This window comes from Falco biarmicus, chromosome 3 (genome assembly GCF_023638135.1).
Source record: "Falco biarmicus isolate bFalBia1 chromosome 3, bFalBia1.pri, whole genome shotgun sequence".
NCBI classification, from domain to species: domain Eukaryota; kingdom Metazoa; phylum Chordata; class Aves; order Falconiformes; family Falconidae; genus Falco; species Falco biarmicus.
This window is the reverse complement of record NC_079290.1, coordinates 108,969,679-108,987,747: the sequence shown is the minus strand read 5'-3', so window position 1 is coordinate 108,987,747 and position 18,069 is coordinate 108,969,679. Positions and strand designations below refer to the sequence as shown.

At 54.6% G+C, this 18,069-nt stretch overlaps 2 protein-coding genes across 3 annotated transcripts; both read left to right on the top strand.

Annotated features, from left to right (window-relative positions):
- The first annotated feature begins 10,630 nt into the window (after positions 1 to 10,630).
- C1QA (complement C1q A chain) lies at positions 10,631 to 14,598 on the top strand. Its single transcript, XM_056331531.1, has 4 exons — positions 10,631 to 10,643; positions 12,254 to 12,454; positions 13,201 to 13,395; positions 13,535 to 14,598. Exons 1-4 carry the CDS (start codon positions 10,631 to 10,633, stop codon positions 14,101 to 14,103), a joined length of 978 nt encoding a protein of 325 aa, XP_056187506.1. The 3' UTR covers positions 14,104 to 14,598.
- Positions 14,599 to 15,694: 1,096 nt separating this feature from the next.
- On the top strand, positions 15,695 to 17,974 carry C1QC (complement C1q C chain). 2 transcript variants are annotated; one of them, XM_056333350.1, is made up of 3 exons: positions 15,695 to 15,852; positions 16,532 to 16,728; positions 16,961 to 17,974. In XM_056333350.1, the coding sequence occupies exons 2-3, from the start codon at positions 16,548 to 16,550 to the stop codon at positions 17,515 to 17,517; spliced, it is 738 nt and encodes a 245-aa protein (XP_056189325.1). In that variant the 5' UTR covers positions 15,695 to 15,852; positions 16,532 to 16,547; the 3' UTR covers positions 17,518 to 17,974. The 2 variants fall into 2 exon arrangements, with proteins under 2 accessions (XP_056189325.1, XP_056189324.1); XM_056333349.1 differs by having other exon boundaries at positions 15,706 to 15,859.
- Positions 17,975 to 18,069: the final 95 nt, after the last annotated feature.

Genomic DNA, 18,069 nt, shown 5'->3' with positions numbered 1-18,069 from the left:
ATTCAAGGTGTTATTACAATGAATGTGAGTGTGAATTAATAATGGCACTTTGAAGCCACTCTCTGTGCTTGCCTGCATCCCTCCTGCTGCATGAGCGGCTCTGTGCTGCCGAGGAACTGCATACATGCTGCTTCATTTTGCGATAATCACAGCCTTCCGCTAAGAGAGATAAACAGCGTGCGGAACTTTTGCTGGCAAAACACAACTCCAAATGAACTGCTAAAAATGGTGTACGAAAGGCTATTTCCAGCCTCTCCACCCAGCTGGAGCTGGCTCTCCTCCCTGTCTGTTGTCAACTCAGAGGGCACACCTGGATCTGTCGCAGGAGGGGTAAAGCACGGAGAAAGGAGACAGGGAGGAGTGCGGGCAGCAGCTCGCTGAGGTTTGGGAGAGCCAGAAGAGGGGTTGCAGCCAGGCGCAGGTCATGCACCAGGCGCGGACAGAGGACACGGCCATATCAACCACGTCTCCAAAGGGCATCCCCAGAACAGCCCATCCAGGGTGGGAGCGGTGTGCAGGCACTGTCCCCATCCTCCAGTGACCTCCTGGTCCACTTCCCTGGCCACTCAGCACAGCTGCAGGGTGGCCCATTGATGCTGTCAGGTCCTAGGGTCCACAAGGAAAGCAAGTCCCAGCAGTGCCTTTCCCCGGCTGCTGCTGCTGCTGCTCACTCATGCAGGGGTCTCATCAAAATGCAGAGCATCCTTTTCTTCTGGCCGGCTTACAGTAAGCAGTTGTCAGACACTTCTATAATCCCAGGTATAATGAACCTTCCCCAGCTCCCTGATTCCTGTATGTGTCACGCGAGCCAGCTGTGCATGAGGAAAGCACTTTGCATGCAGATTATTTATCTGTCCTCAGTCTGATCCAAATAACACCCCCTAAGGACAATCAGACAGCAACAGCCCCTCCTTCCCGAGTCTGGTTTGAGGACACTCGAGTGAGTTTGCACTCACAGGGGTCGTCCCATGAAGGACCATTTAGGACTAGCTGCAGATCGCAGCAATCCTGCAGGGCTCTGGGGCTGTCTGGACAGCAGGGCTGAGCCATCGGAGGGTACGGTGAAGTGCACTAGTGCAAATTTACCACTAGCACTCATGAAGAGGTAGATGTCTGGTTAAGATGGATGCCCCAGAGTGCTTCTCTCCAGCTTGCCAGCTTTCCCTTGGGGTGGATGTCCTGCTGGTGGTTCCCATCTGTTCCTCCCCTGCAAAGACCCTGCACAGTCAGATGAGAAAGCAGCGGGATCGGCTGTGCTGAGAGCACTGCTGAGGCAGAAAGGCACAGAAGAAATGCTGCCTTGGAGATGCCAGAAACACAGGAGCCCTTGGCAGTACAGCCCTGGGGGCTCGGGGGTAACCATTGGCAAGCAGGTTTGATTAGAATTTAAGCAGCATCCAAAGAAAAGTGTGATGTTTAATAAAGGAGGAGGAGGTACAGCGTAGAGCAAGGACCAGACTGACATCTCTGCAGCCCTGAGACCCGAGGGAAGGCTCCCCATCCCAGGCACAACCTCAGGCACACCGGCCGTAGGGAAGGCCAGCTGCTGCTCAGCACATGCCTGGACCTCAGAGGCACAGGGGAGATGCTGCCACCCCAGGTGACACCTATAACCTGTGCCCCTAGGTTTCCCAGGAATTTAGAATGCTCCTCAGTGTCACCCTGGGGGTGCTGGTGGACCCCCTGCTCTGCCCCAAACCTATTCCAGACCTCCAGTCAGGCCTGGCTTAAAAACCATTATTGATTTTGAGTTCTCATCCTCAGCTTTTGATGTCTAAACGGACAGCAGCCTTTTGATAATGTTTTGGGGCTCTTCCTTCACCAGATGGGCATAAATGTACTTCTTTTAGGTGGAAACAGAGTTTTGCACTCAATCTCATGACTCGAGGAAGTGGGGCTTTAAAACATCCTTCTTTATCAGATGACATGAAATGAAGGGAGTCCCCCTTCCTGATTCTCCTCTGAGAGAAGGGCATGCCTAGGGAGAGAACAAGGATTTCGCTGTAGTGGAGCCAGGTCTCAGTGAAAAGTCAAGCAGATATCACCGCAGAGCTGCAGACAACAGTCTCTCACCTCCAGATCCAAACCACAAAGTAACTGGGATGCTGAAAGAGGAGGATGTGCGTGTCACTCACTGAACTAGTGAGATCCCAGAGGAGCAGGAGGATGCTCATCTCCTGGAAGAACAACATTATGGGCACAGCTTCTTGGTGTTCTCTCCAGAAAGGGGCTTTTTCTCTCCCTGTCTGTATAACCAGTGGATGTAGCACTCAGGGTCTGCAGCTGGATCCCTGTAACCACAGCAGACACAAGTGTGGGTGGTTCCTATGCTGATTCCCGATCTCTTCATCATGAAATTGCTTTTATTATTTATTATTAGTGGGAAATCTATTATGCTGGATCCAAGAGCTGAGAGAGGTGAGGCTGCTGCAGCTCCCTGTCCCTGTGTCCAACCAGTAGTGAGGCTGAAGATCACAGAATCGCAGCACAGTGGGGCTGGAAGGCACCTCTGGGATCATGGGATCACCGTGTCCAACCCCTGCTGGAGCAGGTTCCCCCCGAGCAGGCTGCACAGGATCCATCCAGGCGGGTTTGGATGTCTCCAGAGAAGGAGACCCCACAGCCTCCCTGGGCAGCCTGCCCCCCTGCTCCATCACCCTCAAGGTAAAGAAGTTCTTCCTCATATTCAGAAGGAACTTCTTGTGTTGCAGTTTGTGCCTGTTGCCCCTTGTCCTGGTGCTGGGCACCACTGAGAAGCGCCTGGACTCTGGAAAAAAGGGGTTGGAAGGTCCTCTTGACCCTGGCCCTTAGAATATTTGTAGGCGTTGGTAAGATCCCTTCTCGGTCTCCTTCAGACTGAACAGCCCCAGGTCTCTCAGCCTTTCCTCACAAGGGAGATGCTCCAGCCCCCTCATCACCTTTGCAGCCTCCGCTGGACCCTCTCCAGTTGTTCCCTGTCCCTCTGGAACTGGGAGCCCAGCACTGGGCACAGCTCTCCAGGCATGGCCTCAGGGCAGATCCTCTGCTCTGCCAGTCAGCCAGTTCTCAGCCCAGCTCACTGCCCGCTCCTCTAACCCACGCTCCCTGAGCTTACCCGTGAGCATGTTGTGGCACACAGCATCCAAAGCCTTGCTGAGGTCAAGGTAGACAACATCCACCACTCTCCCCTGGTGTACCCAGCCAGCCCTTCCATCAGCATGATTTCCCCTTAGTGACTCCACGTTGACTGCTCCTCATAAAGGTGTGTGTTCCCAGCAGGCACACACAGACAAAGCACACATGTACTTCATATATACGTATATACCTATATACCTGGCTGGCCACACAGGTCACAGACAGAAAGTCAGAGCACCCAAAAGAACATTGAGGACACCAACAGCCACATTCTGCTCCCCTCTCTGGCTGGGCAGGATGGAGATCCTGAGAATATATATATATATAATTATTATTATTTTTCTCCACATACATATACACACATATATGCAATGTGGATGCCTCCAGTTCCCAGTGTCCACATTTCCCAGTTCCCACAGTGTCCATATGGACACCCAGCTTGTCCATAATAAATCCAAAAATGCTCTTACCCTGCGTCCCATGATGGATCTGACACCCCTAGGCAGCAACCCCCTTGGTCCAAAAGGTGACCTGAGGAGCTACTCCCAGTGACTCATGGTGATGGGTTTCACACCTCGACACTGGGGCTGATGGGTCCGCTGGGACCCCTGGAAGGGGCCCTGGACAAGGTGGCTGTTCCTCTGGAGTCTGCAATCTGGGTTCCCAGCTGGCACTGTGTCCCTGTGCTCCTCTGGGCTTGTGGAGATTGGCCTTTGATGGGCTGATGGCTCTCCTGTGATGAGCCTGGGAGTAGCCCTAGCGTATTGTTTGGGGTCCCTCTCCTGCCATTGTCCTTTTGTGCTCCTTTGTGGGCATGCAAACGAGCGTTTAACAAATGCTCTTAACTTTAATTGTGACAGATACCTCTATCTTAACCCCTCAGGGAGCCAGGAGTGTGGGAGCGACCACCTTGGGCACAGCCCCTCCAGTGCGCAGAGTGCAGGCAGCGTGCAGGTCCAGGGTGCGGGCAGGTGCCATCTCCAAGTTCAGGCTCAGCAGCAGGTTTTTGGCAGAGCAGGAGAGTCCTTTTTCCCCCTTAAATCCTGTCTCCATGAGCAATTGCACAGCTATGTGTGTGCATCTAATGGAAGGTCTTTCCTCAGCGTCTCGGCACTGGGAAGTGCTCTTGGTGCCACATCCCGTAGGATGGCATGCAACATGCTTTGTGCCCCATGGGCTCTCCAAGCCCTGCAGGGATGTGGAAGGTGCTTTTGCAGTGGCCTGAAGTGCAATTTCTTGCCTGGTTTGCCCAGCTCTTCCTTTCCAGGGTCTGCAAACCCCGTTTTCCACCAGCCCTAGCTATTGGCACGCTGCGGCTGCACGCACAGAGACACGCAAGAGTTTAAATTCAGGGAAGATGTTGTGTGTAGCACAAGATATGAGCTGTCACTCATTCACTTTCTGATCAAGCACCTAGCTAAAACCTTCCAGAGAGGTGACCAGCCTAGATCTGAAGGCAGCAGGCAAAGGGAAAGCAAGGAGGGTCAGTGCCCATATCCCCACTGTACAGTCAAGGATGCCAAGGGACCAAAGCATGGTGATACAGCCAGCTAGCTGCCATCAATCACAGGGCTTTAGCAGAGGCTTCTGAGTATTTAAATCATTAATTAAGATTAATGAAATGCACTTTTGCGGTTTATCTAAGTGCTTGTTCCGAAACCAAAACCCGGTCATTAATTAGTGAATGAGACAATTTAAAGGGCTCAGTAAAATCCCCTCTTAAGCCCCAGTGAGGCACATCAGCATGGCTTTAAGTGGAAGGATATGGCTCTACCTAGGGGATGCTACACCAAAGCAGGATAGGTGACACTTGAGCAGAGACACAGACACATGCTCCCCACCAGCATGGGCTTTTAGGGGATTAGGGAGGTCCATCCAGTTCAGGACAGACTGGGAGAGACAACCTGCTAATCTTCTTGTACCCTTGTGGCAAATGAGAGGCTCCATTTGGTTTCCCCAAATAAATTAATTTGAAAAGCTCAGGGATTAGATTAGAGCTCCCTAGAAATCCCACTGCCTGATCTGCCCATCCTGAGGCTCCTGAAACCTCCTTATAAAGACTAATGTAAACAAATCCATCCCATTACAGGATGGATCTGAACCCGCCATAAAATGCCCAGACTGTGTGACACGAAATGCCACATGAAGCCCAGCTGAGGGTCTCCTACACGTGTCAGCTTGTGCTTGGCCTCATGCTATGACATGTGTGTACCAGACCCAGATCCAGAGGACCAGGACCCAGTGCCCAGATGCAGCCAGTTCCCCCACACTGTGTTCCCCAAGTGCCACGTGTGGTTCCCCCAGGGACCTCCTGGGTGAACACCTCTGGTGATGGGCACGGAACCGCAGTCGCCTTCTGCCCCCCATTGCAACCTTCCCCCTGGCTTTGGAGTTTGGAGATGAATTTCAAGGCACATCTTATGGCCACTCACTAGGGTGTTTGAAAAAATAGTGTTAGAAAATGACCTTTTCCGCAGTGCAATAAAACAGATAGACTGGCAGTAAATTGCACCAATTACAGGGAACTCAGTAATTAATTAGAAGCCAGGAGTCTTCTCATCCCTCAGTGCAGCTCTGAAATTAAGAGTCTGAGTAAAGAATAACTTCCAGGCCAGGGAGTCAGTGCTGGGGCTGCCACGCGACTGCCCCCCACGCAGAGGCTCGATGAGGACTGCAATTGTCTCCTAGATGTTGATCGATTTGCTTTTGAGTTGGCAGCAAGGACACGGGTTTGACCTCTGCCTGCAGAGAGGAGGGAGAGGACTTGCAGCAGCGCCTGCGGGACGGCATCTCTAGTAGTTAATGCCACTGCAAGTGGAAAAGTGTCTGCCCAAGCTGGGAAGGGGCTACCTCCTCCTTGCAAAGTGATGGAGGTGGTTGAGAAGAGTAGGGTGAACCCACAGGGAGCACAGCAGAAGCAGAGAGGTTGGGATCTGCTGACAGAAAGTAATGAGCTGCCGAGCTAATGAAAATGCTGGAGAGGATGCTGTAGGTGTGTGGACCACATGAGTGCCGAGGGTACCAGTGCTGCTGCCCTCTGCCCACCTGGGGAACCAGACCCCAGGGAGCTACCGTCATCAATGCCTTACTCCTGCTGCTGAAGGGCTCAAGCATGGGCCGGAGGGACAAGGAGGCATGGTGACCTCCAGCCTACCGCCACCTGAATACATCTCCAACCTTGAAAACGTCAGGTCTGGCTCTGCACAGCATTGCTGCAGCTGGGCTGGGATATTCCTCAGCAAATCCACTAAGCTGGAGGTTGGCTGATGGTGCCTGCGAGCCACCCGTCGGGGTCCTGCTGCCCAGAAGCAAAAGCAATCAAAGCCTTTGAAGCAGCAATCAGATGCTCTCCAAATTGTGGGGACGTGAGAAGTGAGTTTGCAACTTTGGATCGATCCAGCAGCCAAGGTCAGTCAAAGGGAAGCTGAGCTCCTGGAGAAGCCACTGTGGAAAGTGAGTTGTAATAGAAATAAGTTGTAATAGTCTCCAGCCAGCATGGACCTCCAGCTGCCGCTGACCCAGTTAACACTAACACTCACCTGCAGGAAACTTCTACTTCATTTTTCAAGGTGTTACATCAGGGAAACAGATGATGGCATTGAGGTTAGCCTGCGAAGAGCATGCGATGCTCTAGCAGCCATCAGGATCTGGCTGTGCATGACATGCAGGAAGGATCCATGCTGGTCATCTCAGCCCAGTGGAAAGCATGACATTGCTATAAAGGAGTGCATGGTGGTCTCCGCTTGCCTGGGAATAGCACATCCCCATCTGGTGGAGGGATTCATGATGGTCTCGCCATGCCCTGATGGCCCCAAAGAAAGCAAACCTCGCATACCCAGAACTAGGGCATCAAAACACAAAGCCCAGAGAAGAGGATCTTGTGCCTCCCTCGCAGTATGGCCATCACTTTGGATTAGGAAGGGAAACTCCTATTGTCCAGGGTGTCTTTCCAAGCCTTGTTTCCTGAGCCATAGCATAAAGCCAAGAGGGGGAGGAAGGAAGGACCATGACTTGTATTTTTTTTCAGTTGCCTTGTGGTTTTTAAGCCATTAAAAAAAAAAATTGCGAAGTTTTAAATGCTGGGATTCACACAGCACTGTGCCTGCTGAACATAATTTTTCTCCTGGCTGGATTTCTGTCCCGGGATGCCCTGCCATGGAGTGGTACAGGCACCTCTCCCCTGGCCTTGCAGGGGTCCTGGCTGGCTCCTTGCTCCTCAGCCCAGCCGCCGTGCCCATTGCCTGCAGGAAGGCTTACAGCACTGCGATCGCTTCTACTCATCTTGAGTGATCTCCCTTACTGGCCTTAAGATGGACAGGCTTGCATCCTGGATGCATCCACAGGCTTTTGATGGAGCCCTGAGTGGTAGGAAGAAGCCAAACGTGAGCCACGGTGGCAAACAAATCAATATCCCATACAATGGGCCAGATGCCCCTTGCAGCCCATAGTCTGCATACTTTTCACCATGCTAAAATCAGCCCCCTTCAGAGACTGGTTCGAGGAGTAGCCCTACTCCTAGTAGTGGCTAGATCCTACCATTCCCCAAAAGCCTTTTGGTTCCTCTGCTTGCCCTTCTGTGCTGGGGGAACCAGCCACAGAGCAATGCCACAAAGCAGGGACCCTGTTGCATGCCCCGGGGCTGCTGGTGTGTTGTCAGCACAGCTATGGGCACCCTGCTCTGATCCCATCTTATTTATGGCACATCCTTCCTGCCTTCTCCCTGCTATTATCGCCTGAAATGTTGTGATTTAGATTCCGGCTGTATTTGATTGTAAACTCTCCCAATCTACAAATTTCAGTGACAGGCACTAGAGCAGCTCATTTACATGCCAAAGTGATCAATCCGGAAATGCTCGATACACAAATGAATAAATAAATAATGGATACATTAAAGAATGGGAAACAATCAGCCAAATTAACCAATAGATGTTGAATAACAAAAAGCCCTGACATCCCTAACAGAGAACAAGAGGAGGAGGGATGGGACATGCTTTCCTAGCATTGCCCAGGGCTGCTCAGCACTTCTCTATCTCTTCTCATCCCATGAGCCAACAGGGATGTGTATCAGCACCAGGAGACAGGAGAAAGGGCTGGAGCATAAAATCCTGGCTTTTAAACCCCATACCTGTCTTTGTTCCTCCCACCTGCTCTGTGCAAGCATCTGTCATAGGAATACCACATCCCCTAGGAAAACAATTAAAACGTTTTAGACATTGCGTGGCAAGTGGCCTTGCAGCCTGATTTTCAGCTGACGTGTCAGGAAATCCTTTCAGGGCACTCGAACCATCCCAGCTTCTTGTTCGGTTGATGGAAACATGGGAGCCTGCAGAATGCATGCCAACTCCATTGCATTGCGCAGGGAGTTTACCCGGTGGTCAGCGGCCCAGGGTGAGCATTTGGGGACAGGCCAGCTCAACCGCTGCAAAACCAGTTTGCAGTGGTTATTCAGGCATCCTCAAGCCACCAGCGAGGGCAGAAGCACGGATGCTCTGAGCTGTCCTGACCTCCTGGGGGTGCGGGTGGCAGGCTGGGATGCTGGTGACTGGCAGCAGAGGCGTGTGCAGTACCTGCCAGCACTGCTGATCTCCCACCACCTGCCTTCGTCGCTGTCTCCTCAGCAGTGACAGGGAGGCGCTGGCTACCTCATTTATCCTCCTCTGGCAGCTCCTGCCTGTCACCACTCTGCACCCCAGGGGATCCCCAGCAGGGAAGGCAGTGGAGGAGCATCCCTCCCCGCTGTCTGCTGTCAGGCAGCTCGTGTGTGCCTGAAGGCATTGGGGATGCAGGGAGGGGGCTTTGCAGGGGTCACTTCTCTTCCATGAAGGGGTGCAAGGCTCGGATGGCACTGACTGATCCTGCCTGGAACCACCAGGTGGTGGGGCAGCAAGGAGGTGAAGGAGCTGGCACCCCATGGCCCATCCTGAAAGGAGGGTTGCTTGGGGTAAAATCCATCTGGAGCAAGGCTGTCTGGGTCTGCAGCAGAGCCAGGAGGCCGTGACAGGTACCCTAAATGATGTGGATGCTGACCACAGTGGTCAGGCTCCCCCAGACCCAGGGCTGTCCTCCTCGGGGTGGGTTTTGGTGCTGTGTGGTGCTCTGCAGGGCTCTGCGGTGCCCTGGCTATTCCAGCATACACCCACCTTCCCCTCTGCCTTGGCCTTGGCCCCATTTCACGCCATCTGAGGGTGCCCTCCATCGTCCTTGCCCTTTCTCCATGCTGGTGGTGGTGCTGGTGGGATGCTGCTGGATCTGCAGCAGCTGGGGTAACCTGCCAGGGCATCACAACCCCTTGCAACTCCAACCACGGCTTGGTCCTCACCGGTGCAACACCACTTCTCCCCGGCTCTCAGGGTACCAAACTGCTCCCAGCTTGGGGGGAGGATGTTCGTGGCCTCACTGGGGCCGTTTGCAGGAGGGAAGGGGGTTTTGCTGTGGCTCCCGGCTCCGAGGCAGGGATGCCCGTGGGCTCGCTCCGCGGCTGGGCATCCCGCGGCGTGGCCGTTGGGGACACGGGGAGGCGCGGCCAGCCACCTGCTTTCGGGGGAGGCCGCGGAGCCCCGACGGCAGGTGCCACCAGGCATGGCTGAGGCAGCGCTGCCACCTCGTGGCGTGTCACCCCGCTGCCTGCGCCCGCTCCCAGAGCGGCCCTGACGGGAGGGGGAAGGAGGAGCGTGCCCGGCTGGAGGGATGCTTGTGATGGTGTTGCGGATCAGCTTAAAATTTCACCGAATCTCCCTGTATTTTGTGTTGATGGAACAGCTCTTCTAAGCTTATAATGTTCTTATAAGAACATTTTGATTCTAAGGAGTTAACCTTCATGATAGAATTACGTTCACGCTTATTAACCAATGACGTATGAATCGCAGTGCTGCTTGTTATCCCAGACTGTTCCTTGAAGTCCCTATGCTATAGACCATAATACCCTCTGTCCTCACTCTCCAGACCGCAACCAGAGCACCCAGGTTCTATAGTGTATAGGACGGGTTATTGGACAGCTTGGCAAGGCCAACATCCAGCCTCCCAACTTGGCAACAAAACTAACTTTTAAGGTGTCCTGAAGTGAACTCCCTTCATTATAACACTAAAAATCACGCCCACAGGTCAAGGAGACCCTCGCCCAGGTGAAGCCCCTTCCCCTGTGCAAGCATAGTAACAGAAAAGGGTGACACAGCAAATACTACAATTATATGCAAATTACTAACCAGTCATTGTAATTGGGAGTGTACGACCTTATAATTTTGTGTATAAATGTAACGGTAAAATCTACACAGGTGTGCTTGATTTGTGGAGATGCCACCAAGCACCCAGCGCTGCAATGAAGGAGCACCTGCTCCTTAATGCTGCATTGGTGTTAAGAGGTTTGATTCCCGATTTCAGTGACGATGGCAGATGTGCTCTGCAGAAGCCTCTGGGGCGGCACCATGCCATGCTCACCCACGGCTCCCTGCAGCCAGCCGTCCCCTGGAGCCACAGCCGTCCCAGCTGCAGATCAGGAGGAGGAGGAGATGCTCAGAGGATGGTGGAGGAAGGTTTGATTGGAACTCAGCGACATCAAAAGACAAGTGACTGGGGCTAAGAGCTGCTCAGGGGTCTCAAGGACCTGGAAGAGGTGCTGCCTGGACCACCACCATCTTCCAGAAGATGCTGGAAACCCCCAACCAGCCCCCTGTAAGTCAACATTTACATGGGGTTAAGGGGACAGTCAGAGACCAAGGAGCACTAGGACAGAGCCATCAATCAATCCTGCATGAAATGTTGGAGTGGTCTCATTTTGGCTGTATATTAAGAAAGGGCAATAGGGCAGAAATACAATTACTGTCCAGAAACAGCATTTTGTGGAAGGTAGGTCTTTTCAAACTCACCCGTCATCTTTTCTTGACACGATTACAGATCTGGTTGATAGAGGAACTCCGCTGATAAAATAAAATTGCATTTCTTCTGGGCATCTGATTTATTACGGGGTGACATTTTGATTAAAAATGTGTATTCTATTGCATTAAGAGGGCATATATTCAATGAATTGAAGACCAGCTCAGTGACAAATCTCCAAAGGTAATTATTAATGGAGATGCACTGATGAGTGAAGTTTTGTGTGGTAAGGGCCTCCGGGCTGATTTTTGGTTTCACATTAGTGATTCCCTTTTTCAGCTGTTTTGGAAGTGATGCAACACCTTGCTAGAGGTGGCAGGCAGGGGGGACAGAGGGTTTGTCAGCCCTCCTTGGCTTTGGGACCACCCTGGTCCTGGGCCTTCACACCACCCTCTGTCCTCGGAACATCCTCCCCCGAGCTCCCGCTGTGGCTACATTTGCTTTGGGAAGCCCAGCGTCTCTTTCTCATGAGGGTCAGCGCAGCTGCCACATGGGTCCTGAAAGGAGATTCCAGGTGGATCTGGATCTGATGGGGCTGGTCCCCAGGATCCCCAGGATTGCCACCTGCTGGGGTCATTGTGGCATGGCTCATCCCTCTGCTCCCTGTCGTGGTAGGGCTTGGGTACTGGTGGCTTTTTTGGACTTTTTTGTGGCAGAGCTGAATCCTTGGGCACCTTCCCTGGGGTCTGTGGCGTAAGACACTGGCTTTTTCATTTTGTAGGTCAGGGGGAGGCCATCCACAGCTCCTGGGGTTGCCCAGATCTGGCTGGTGCAAAGCAGCACAGGACCAGGAGCAACCTAGGTGCCATAGACCCCCATCTTCTCCCGCTCTACTACAGAGACAAGGTCCCCAAACCACTGAAGTGAGGGCAGTAGGAAGGAGATGTCTCATCAAGGATGCTCGAGGCCCTGCTGAGCCACACAGGCACTGGTGATCCTTCCCGGAGCCCTGCTCCCTCAGGGTGGGCATCTGGAGGGGTCAGCCCCCAGCAGCAGGGATGACAAGGTCAGTGACAGCCGTGCTCTGCCCACCACCCAGACCAGGAGTCATCAAGCGTGATCCCTGACGAGCATCCCTTGGATGGCCATGCCACCTAGTGCTCACACCATGGGTCACCTGCGGTGACAGCTGTGGCATGCCTTGGGGCACCCTCCATTGTTGTGTTGCTTTGTGCCCAGTCACCACTGGTCCCTGCCGTGGGGACCGTGCTGCTGGGAACCCTGTGGTCCTGCACTTTCGCTGACCAAGCTGTTCCCTGACTGTGACCAGCACGACCAAATGTGGAAAGGGAAACGAGTTTCTTTTTTGTGCAGAGAAAGCAAAACCTGGCATTTCTCTTCCCCAACCAGGCAAACCACCGTGCATGCAACTACACCCCAGCCCACCCCCACCCCTTTCCTCCCTGCTGCCAGGCAAGAGCTTCTAGAAAACGGACTGTTCAGACTGGTCTGTCTTCACCCCAGCAAGGAGGTAAGTCACCCCAAATAGCTGGGGACACATGCCTTCTCTGTCATCACTCTCAGTCCTTGTTCCCTGCCACCTTCCTTTCTTCACTTTCCTCCTCCACCAGGATTTAAAGTAGGAAAAGGGAGAGAAGATGGGGGGGTGGAGGGGGTGGGCTGCAGTAATCTGTCCTTGCTCCATGTCTCCATGTGGTTGTGGACATCACTGGGCTCTGCAAGCTTGTCCCAGGCTAAGTACTGCAGTTTTGGGGTAGGTCTGTGCGCTCAGAACATTCCTCCTCTCTCCCAGCTCTGTGTGTTGGAGACCTGGATCCCTTTTGCCTGTTTCTCCCTCTTCTGTCATGTCTTTCTGCATCCCTTCCTCACTTGTGCTTTCTATCCCATGGGACCACTGCCCCCATACATCAGTGCTTGCTCCCCAACACTGGAAGAAGCATCCTCTGCATGCATTTGATGTGCAACCACCCATCCCCAGGACATGCACCAAAGGGTTTACGCCACGCTCCATGTCCTGGGCTTTCCAATTCCACCCGACCATGGGCACATGAGTAACATCAATGATTTCAGATCACACAAGGAAACAGCCTCAAAATCCTTCCAGGAAGTTATTTTCACTACTGCATGTGGTGTCCAGCTATCTGTACTGGACAACACATGGGTGACATGGACGACATGTGCAGCTGACCTGCACACTTGCATGTCTGTGTTGAAGGTGCACCTGTGTGTTTGCTCTCTTCTTGCCTCCATCTGCAGTTCCCCCACCCCAGCGCCTGCAGGCAGGCAGGATGCAACCTGGGCTTTGGCTGGCGACCAGCATCCTGGCATCAGTGCTGGGCACGGCCCTGCTGGAGGACGGCTTGTGTCAGGCACCAAACGGCAAGGATGGCTTCCCTGGAATCCCTGGCCTTGATGGGAGGCCAGGGCAGAAGGGTGACAGGGGAGAGCCAGGTAATGGGGAGCTGGGGATGCGGGTGGTGCAGGTGGCTTGGGAGCTTCAAGCCTCCTGGTGGGAGCATCACGGTCTGTGAGAGCAGCTCGGGAGATGCTGGATGTGCATGAACAGTTCCTCCTCACCACTTCTCCCTAGGGAAATCAACACAGAGGACAGGCATCCAGGGACCCAAGGGGGATGCAGGCGAGCCAGGGACTCCTGGCATGCCAGGGAGACAGGGCTACCCCGGCCTGCCTGGCCTCCCTGGGCTCCCAGGACAGCCGGGGCCGAAGGGGGACAAGGGGAAAGCTGGCAACATCTTGGACCAGCCACGTCCTGCCTTCTCCGCTTCGCTGAGGTCCCCACGGTTCAACAGCGGGACAGTTGTGTTTGACAACATCATCACCAACCAGGAGGACTCCTACAATCCCCAGACTGGGGAATTCACCTGCCGTGTCCCTGGGCTCTACTACTTCGCCTACCAGGTGATCTCCAGCGGGGACCTCTGCCTGAGCATCACCAAGAACAAGGAGCGCGTGGTCAGCTTCTGTGATTACAACAGCCGCACGATCCTGCAGGTGAACTCGGGCAGCACTGTGCTCAGCCTGGCTATGGGCGACCAGGTCTCCGTGAGCACCAACCCTGGCAGCAGCAACATGATCTACAGCGGCTCCGAGGCAGACAGCGTCTTCAATGGCTTCATGCTCTTCCCGCAGATGGGCTGATGGACTCCCAGTTTGGACCTGCTTAGCACCACCACATTGCAGTGGGTGTCTCTGCACGTGTTTTCCCCCTCTGAGTGTGTGGGATGGTTTAGTACCACAACAAACAGGGATGGCCGCAAACCAAGCCACCAGACAAGTCCTGTGCTTCCACCAATGTCACAAAGTGGCCAGGCCGTGGGTCATCACTGCATCAGTGAGACCCCTGCTAGCAGTTGCCTCCATGCTGAGTCTGCCCGCTCCAGCCTGGAGGCAGAGGGCTTCTGGTCCCAGCAGCTCTTTCTCCTCCTGGACATTCAGACCCCACACTGGAGAGACCCAGTTGTCACGGGGTCAGAAAGAGCCCTTCATCAGCTGTGGCTCTTTGCTCCTGAGTGGGAAATCACTGCATGCCACTGCTTCTGCTACACTAACCATTGCAAATGTCCTTCTGGTGCTGAGCCACTACTGCCTCTCACATCCTTCCCATCAGTACAAATAAACCCTTCTTCCACAACAGCCACTTGGGTTGCCTTTCTTATTCTTGCGTTTTTCCCAAACCATTTATGTCCCGGGTCCCTTCCCGAGCTGCCCAGGGAGAGAAGCAATCCCAGCTTCTCTTTGGAGAACCCTAACCACAAAGGCAGAAAGACAGGAGGGAACAGAGCGTACAAGCAGAGCTGGCACTCACAGGGAGGAATGGGAAATCTCTGGGACTAGCTTATGTGTGTCCTTTCTCTGATGAGTCGAAGCTGGCCGTCCTGTATAAGGTGAAATACAGACAGCAGACCCCACACCTCACCCACATGGCCCTCTGTTGGTACCCAAACACTCCCAGGAAGGGGGAAGGCAGCTGCCATCCTCCAGCCTCTCAGCAAGGAGGCACAGGGACTTCAGGGTGACTGATGGAGTTGTGGGGCAATGGTGGTTGTGAGGCAATGCTCTTCTCTCGGTGGCTTGGGGTGAGACTGGCAGGCAGTGCAGCAGGCTGGGTGGGTATCAGGCAGCCAGAAAGCATCGGGAAAGCCACACAAGTGCCATACTCTAGGACTGCTACTCAGAGGAGCAGCTACACACATGTCGAGCAGTCAAATGTCTTCATTGCTGGAGCAGTGAGGAGGAGGGCAGGTCACCTGCGAGGAGCAACACCCCGACCAGGGATGCTGGAGCCCCAGCAAATCCAGCAGCCAGCAGAGCTGGCAGAGCACAGGGTAAGGTGCAGAGAGGACATCCCCTCGAAGAGGAGCATCCTTCAGCCCCGTTGCCTAGGGGTGCAGCATCTCCCAGGCAGAGACGGGTAATGAGCTTGCACCAGCCCTTCATTGCACAGGCATCTCTGGCCCCTTGGAGCTGGCATGAGGCTCTGCCTCCCATCCCCTCACTGCCCTTCTGCTCAGAAATGAGCTCAGGATGGGTGGAAGGCAGATGATTTGCAGAGGGCTAGTCCCCACGGTGGTTGGAGGGTCTGTGGCACATCTCCTGGTGGAGGCTTATCCCAGCCTCTGTTTTTCCAGCCCCTGCTGCTGCAGTGGCACAAGTATGAGTCTTGCTCGACAGCCAGGGAAGTGTTTGCTTAGAGGAAACCATCAAGCAGGAGGATGTGAAACTTAGCTGGGGGTTCTGGATCCCCACGGGCCCTTTCCTAACGCTGCAACTTCCTCCAGGAGGGTGTCACGGAGAGTCACCCACACCGTGCTGTGCTGGCCAGCAGTGCCCAGGGCAGCCAGAGGGCTCAGCAGTGCAGGATCCTGTGCCCTGCTCCCCACACGAGAGGTAAGAGGTAAGAGGTGCTGCAAGGTCCATCTCTTTGGGGTGGCTGCAGGGGGACTGGGGGTCCAGCAGCATGGCACAGCACTGGGCTATGTGAGAGGAGGAGGAGGAGACAGAGGCACTGCCAGGCTGCACACATATCATGGGGTGGGATGCAAGCTTGTCCTTGCTGAGGGAAAACCTAGTCCCCTAGGCCAGGCACTGTCCTGGGACATCTCCAGCTGATGGGGTGCTTGATCCTGAGGGCTGAGCCAGGAAAGTCGGGCTGCTGCTGGAGGAGGGGTGAGATCAGCTGGATCCAAGGAACTCCAGTCTCCGTGCAGCACGATGCAACAGTCTGCAGTAGCATATGCATCTGCAGGGGGGTCAGGATGCTGAACTGGGAGAGCTTGGGGCTGGCCAAGGGTACCACAAGACCTCTTGGCTCTATCCAGACTGAAAGTCCAACCCACCTTGTGCCATCAGGGGCTGCCCTCGGGGTGGTGCTGAGCCCAGGGTCTGCCTCCCCATATCCACCTCCCCACCGCCCGGCAATTGGTGTGGGGGAGACACTGAGGGCACAGTCATCACAGTCAGGTGCTGCTGGTGCAGTCGGCCTCATAGCACAGCAGCTCCTGTGCCCCATGCCCTGGAAGCCACCCTGCCGTGGCCACTCACTCCAGCCCTTTCTTTCCCTTTCCAGGAACCAAAGCACCAAAATGGGGCAGAGCTTCTGGGAGCAACGCTATCTGCCCCTCGCTCTCCTGCTCCTGAATCTGGGGTCTTCTGTGACCGGAGATGTCCCTCACAGCTGCTATGGGGCTCCAGGCCTCCCAGGCCTGCCAGGTGTGCCAGGCAAGGATGGCCGGGATGGGCTGAAGGGAGCCAAAGGCGAGCCAGGTGAGTGAGCAAAGAGGGGGACCACACAGGCTGTTGAAGGGGGGCCATTGAGTCCTCCATGGCCTGTCTGCCTTGGTTTTCAGGCCATGGAGAGCATCATCTGTGGACAGGGCAGGAGGAGGGGATGCTGGAGAGAGGCAACAACCCTCTTCTGCCTGAGCGAAGGGGCTGGAGGAGCCTCTCCTTAGATCCTGCCACTGCCACTGACTCCCTTTCACTCCACACACCACAGGCATCCCGGCCACTCCTAAAACACAAGGACCCAAGGGCATGAAAGGGGAACCAGGCATCGCTGGTTTGCCAGGCAAGACTGGCCCCATCGGTCCCCCTGGTCCCCCTGGAGACCCTGGGTTTATGGGGGTGGTTGGAAACCCGGGTCTGCCAGGCAGCTACAAGCAGAAGCACCAGTCAGCATTTTCAGTGACAAGGCAGACAATGGAGTTCCCCCTGAAGAACGTCCCTGTGGTGTTCAACCACGTCATTACCAACACCAACCACGACTACAACACCACCACTGGCAAGTTCACCTGCAGGCTCCCCGGCCTCTACTACTTCATCTTCCACACCTCGCTGACAGCCAACCTCTGCGTCATCCTGTACAAGGACGAGAGCAAGATGGCCAGCTTCTGCGACCACAAGACCAACACCATGCAGGTCAGCTCTGGTGGGATCCTTCTCCACCTGAGTGCTGGGCAGCAGGTCTGGCTGGAGGTGAATGACTACAACAGCATGGTAGGCATCAACAACAGTGACAGCATCTTCTCAGGGTTCCTGCTCTTCCCAGACTAGAGGATCACCAAAGCCCACCCCAGCACACCAACCTCTTTGCCTTCCCTGTAAATGCTGCTGCTCACCACCAGGCTGTTGCTGATGCTCCAGATTTCTCTGCTGGGTGGGAAGCCCTAGTGAGGGGGTCAGCCCCAGCCACCAGACACAACCCCCTGGCCTGGGGATCAAGCACAGGCAGCTGCTGAATGGGGGTGACAGGCACATCTGGATGCATCTGCACGCAGCATGATGACGCCAAACCCTGGGGCTCCTGCTGGCCCGGCCATGTACATCCACCCTGATAACCCTGAATCACCTTCCACTGCCAGAGCAAGAGGTCTCTCTGTGCCTCTCCCCTTCCCACCTGGGTTGCACCAGGGACAGCCAGGACACCAGGACAAGTCCTGGAAGAGGCTTGCAGCAGCATCTTTGCCATGAGCCATCTATGGAAAGTGTCAATAAAAAACCTTCCCCAGCGTGCCTGTCTTAGCGTGTTTTTTCCTCCGTGACTCACCTTGCTGCAGGTGGAGCCCACATGTGGACAGGTGGATGTGGAGTCCATGTGCATGTGTG

What these genes read in the sequence shown, in the direction of transcription:
- C1QA (XM_056331531.1), top strand. An exon ending in GTCTTCACCCCAGCAAGGAG is followed by an intron (nt 12,455 to 13,200) that starts GTAAGTCACCCC and finishes CTCCATCTGCAG; the next exon opens with TTCCCCCACCCCAGCGCCTG. An exon ending in GGGTGACAGGGGAGAGCCAG is followed by an intron (nt 13,396 to 13,534) that starts GTAATGGGGAGC and finishes ACTTCTCCCTAG; the next exon opens with GGAAATCAACACAGAGGACA.
- C1QC (XM_056333350.1), top strand. Translation starts at nt 16,548, where the DNA reads ATGGGGCAGAGCTTCTGGGAGCAACGCTATCTGCCCCTCGCTCTCCTG. An exon ending in GGGAGCCAAAGGCGAGCCAG is followed by an intron (nt 16,729 to 16,960) that starts GTGAGTGAGCAA and finishes CACACACCACAG; the next exon opens with GCATCCCGGCCACTCCTAAA.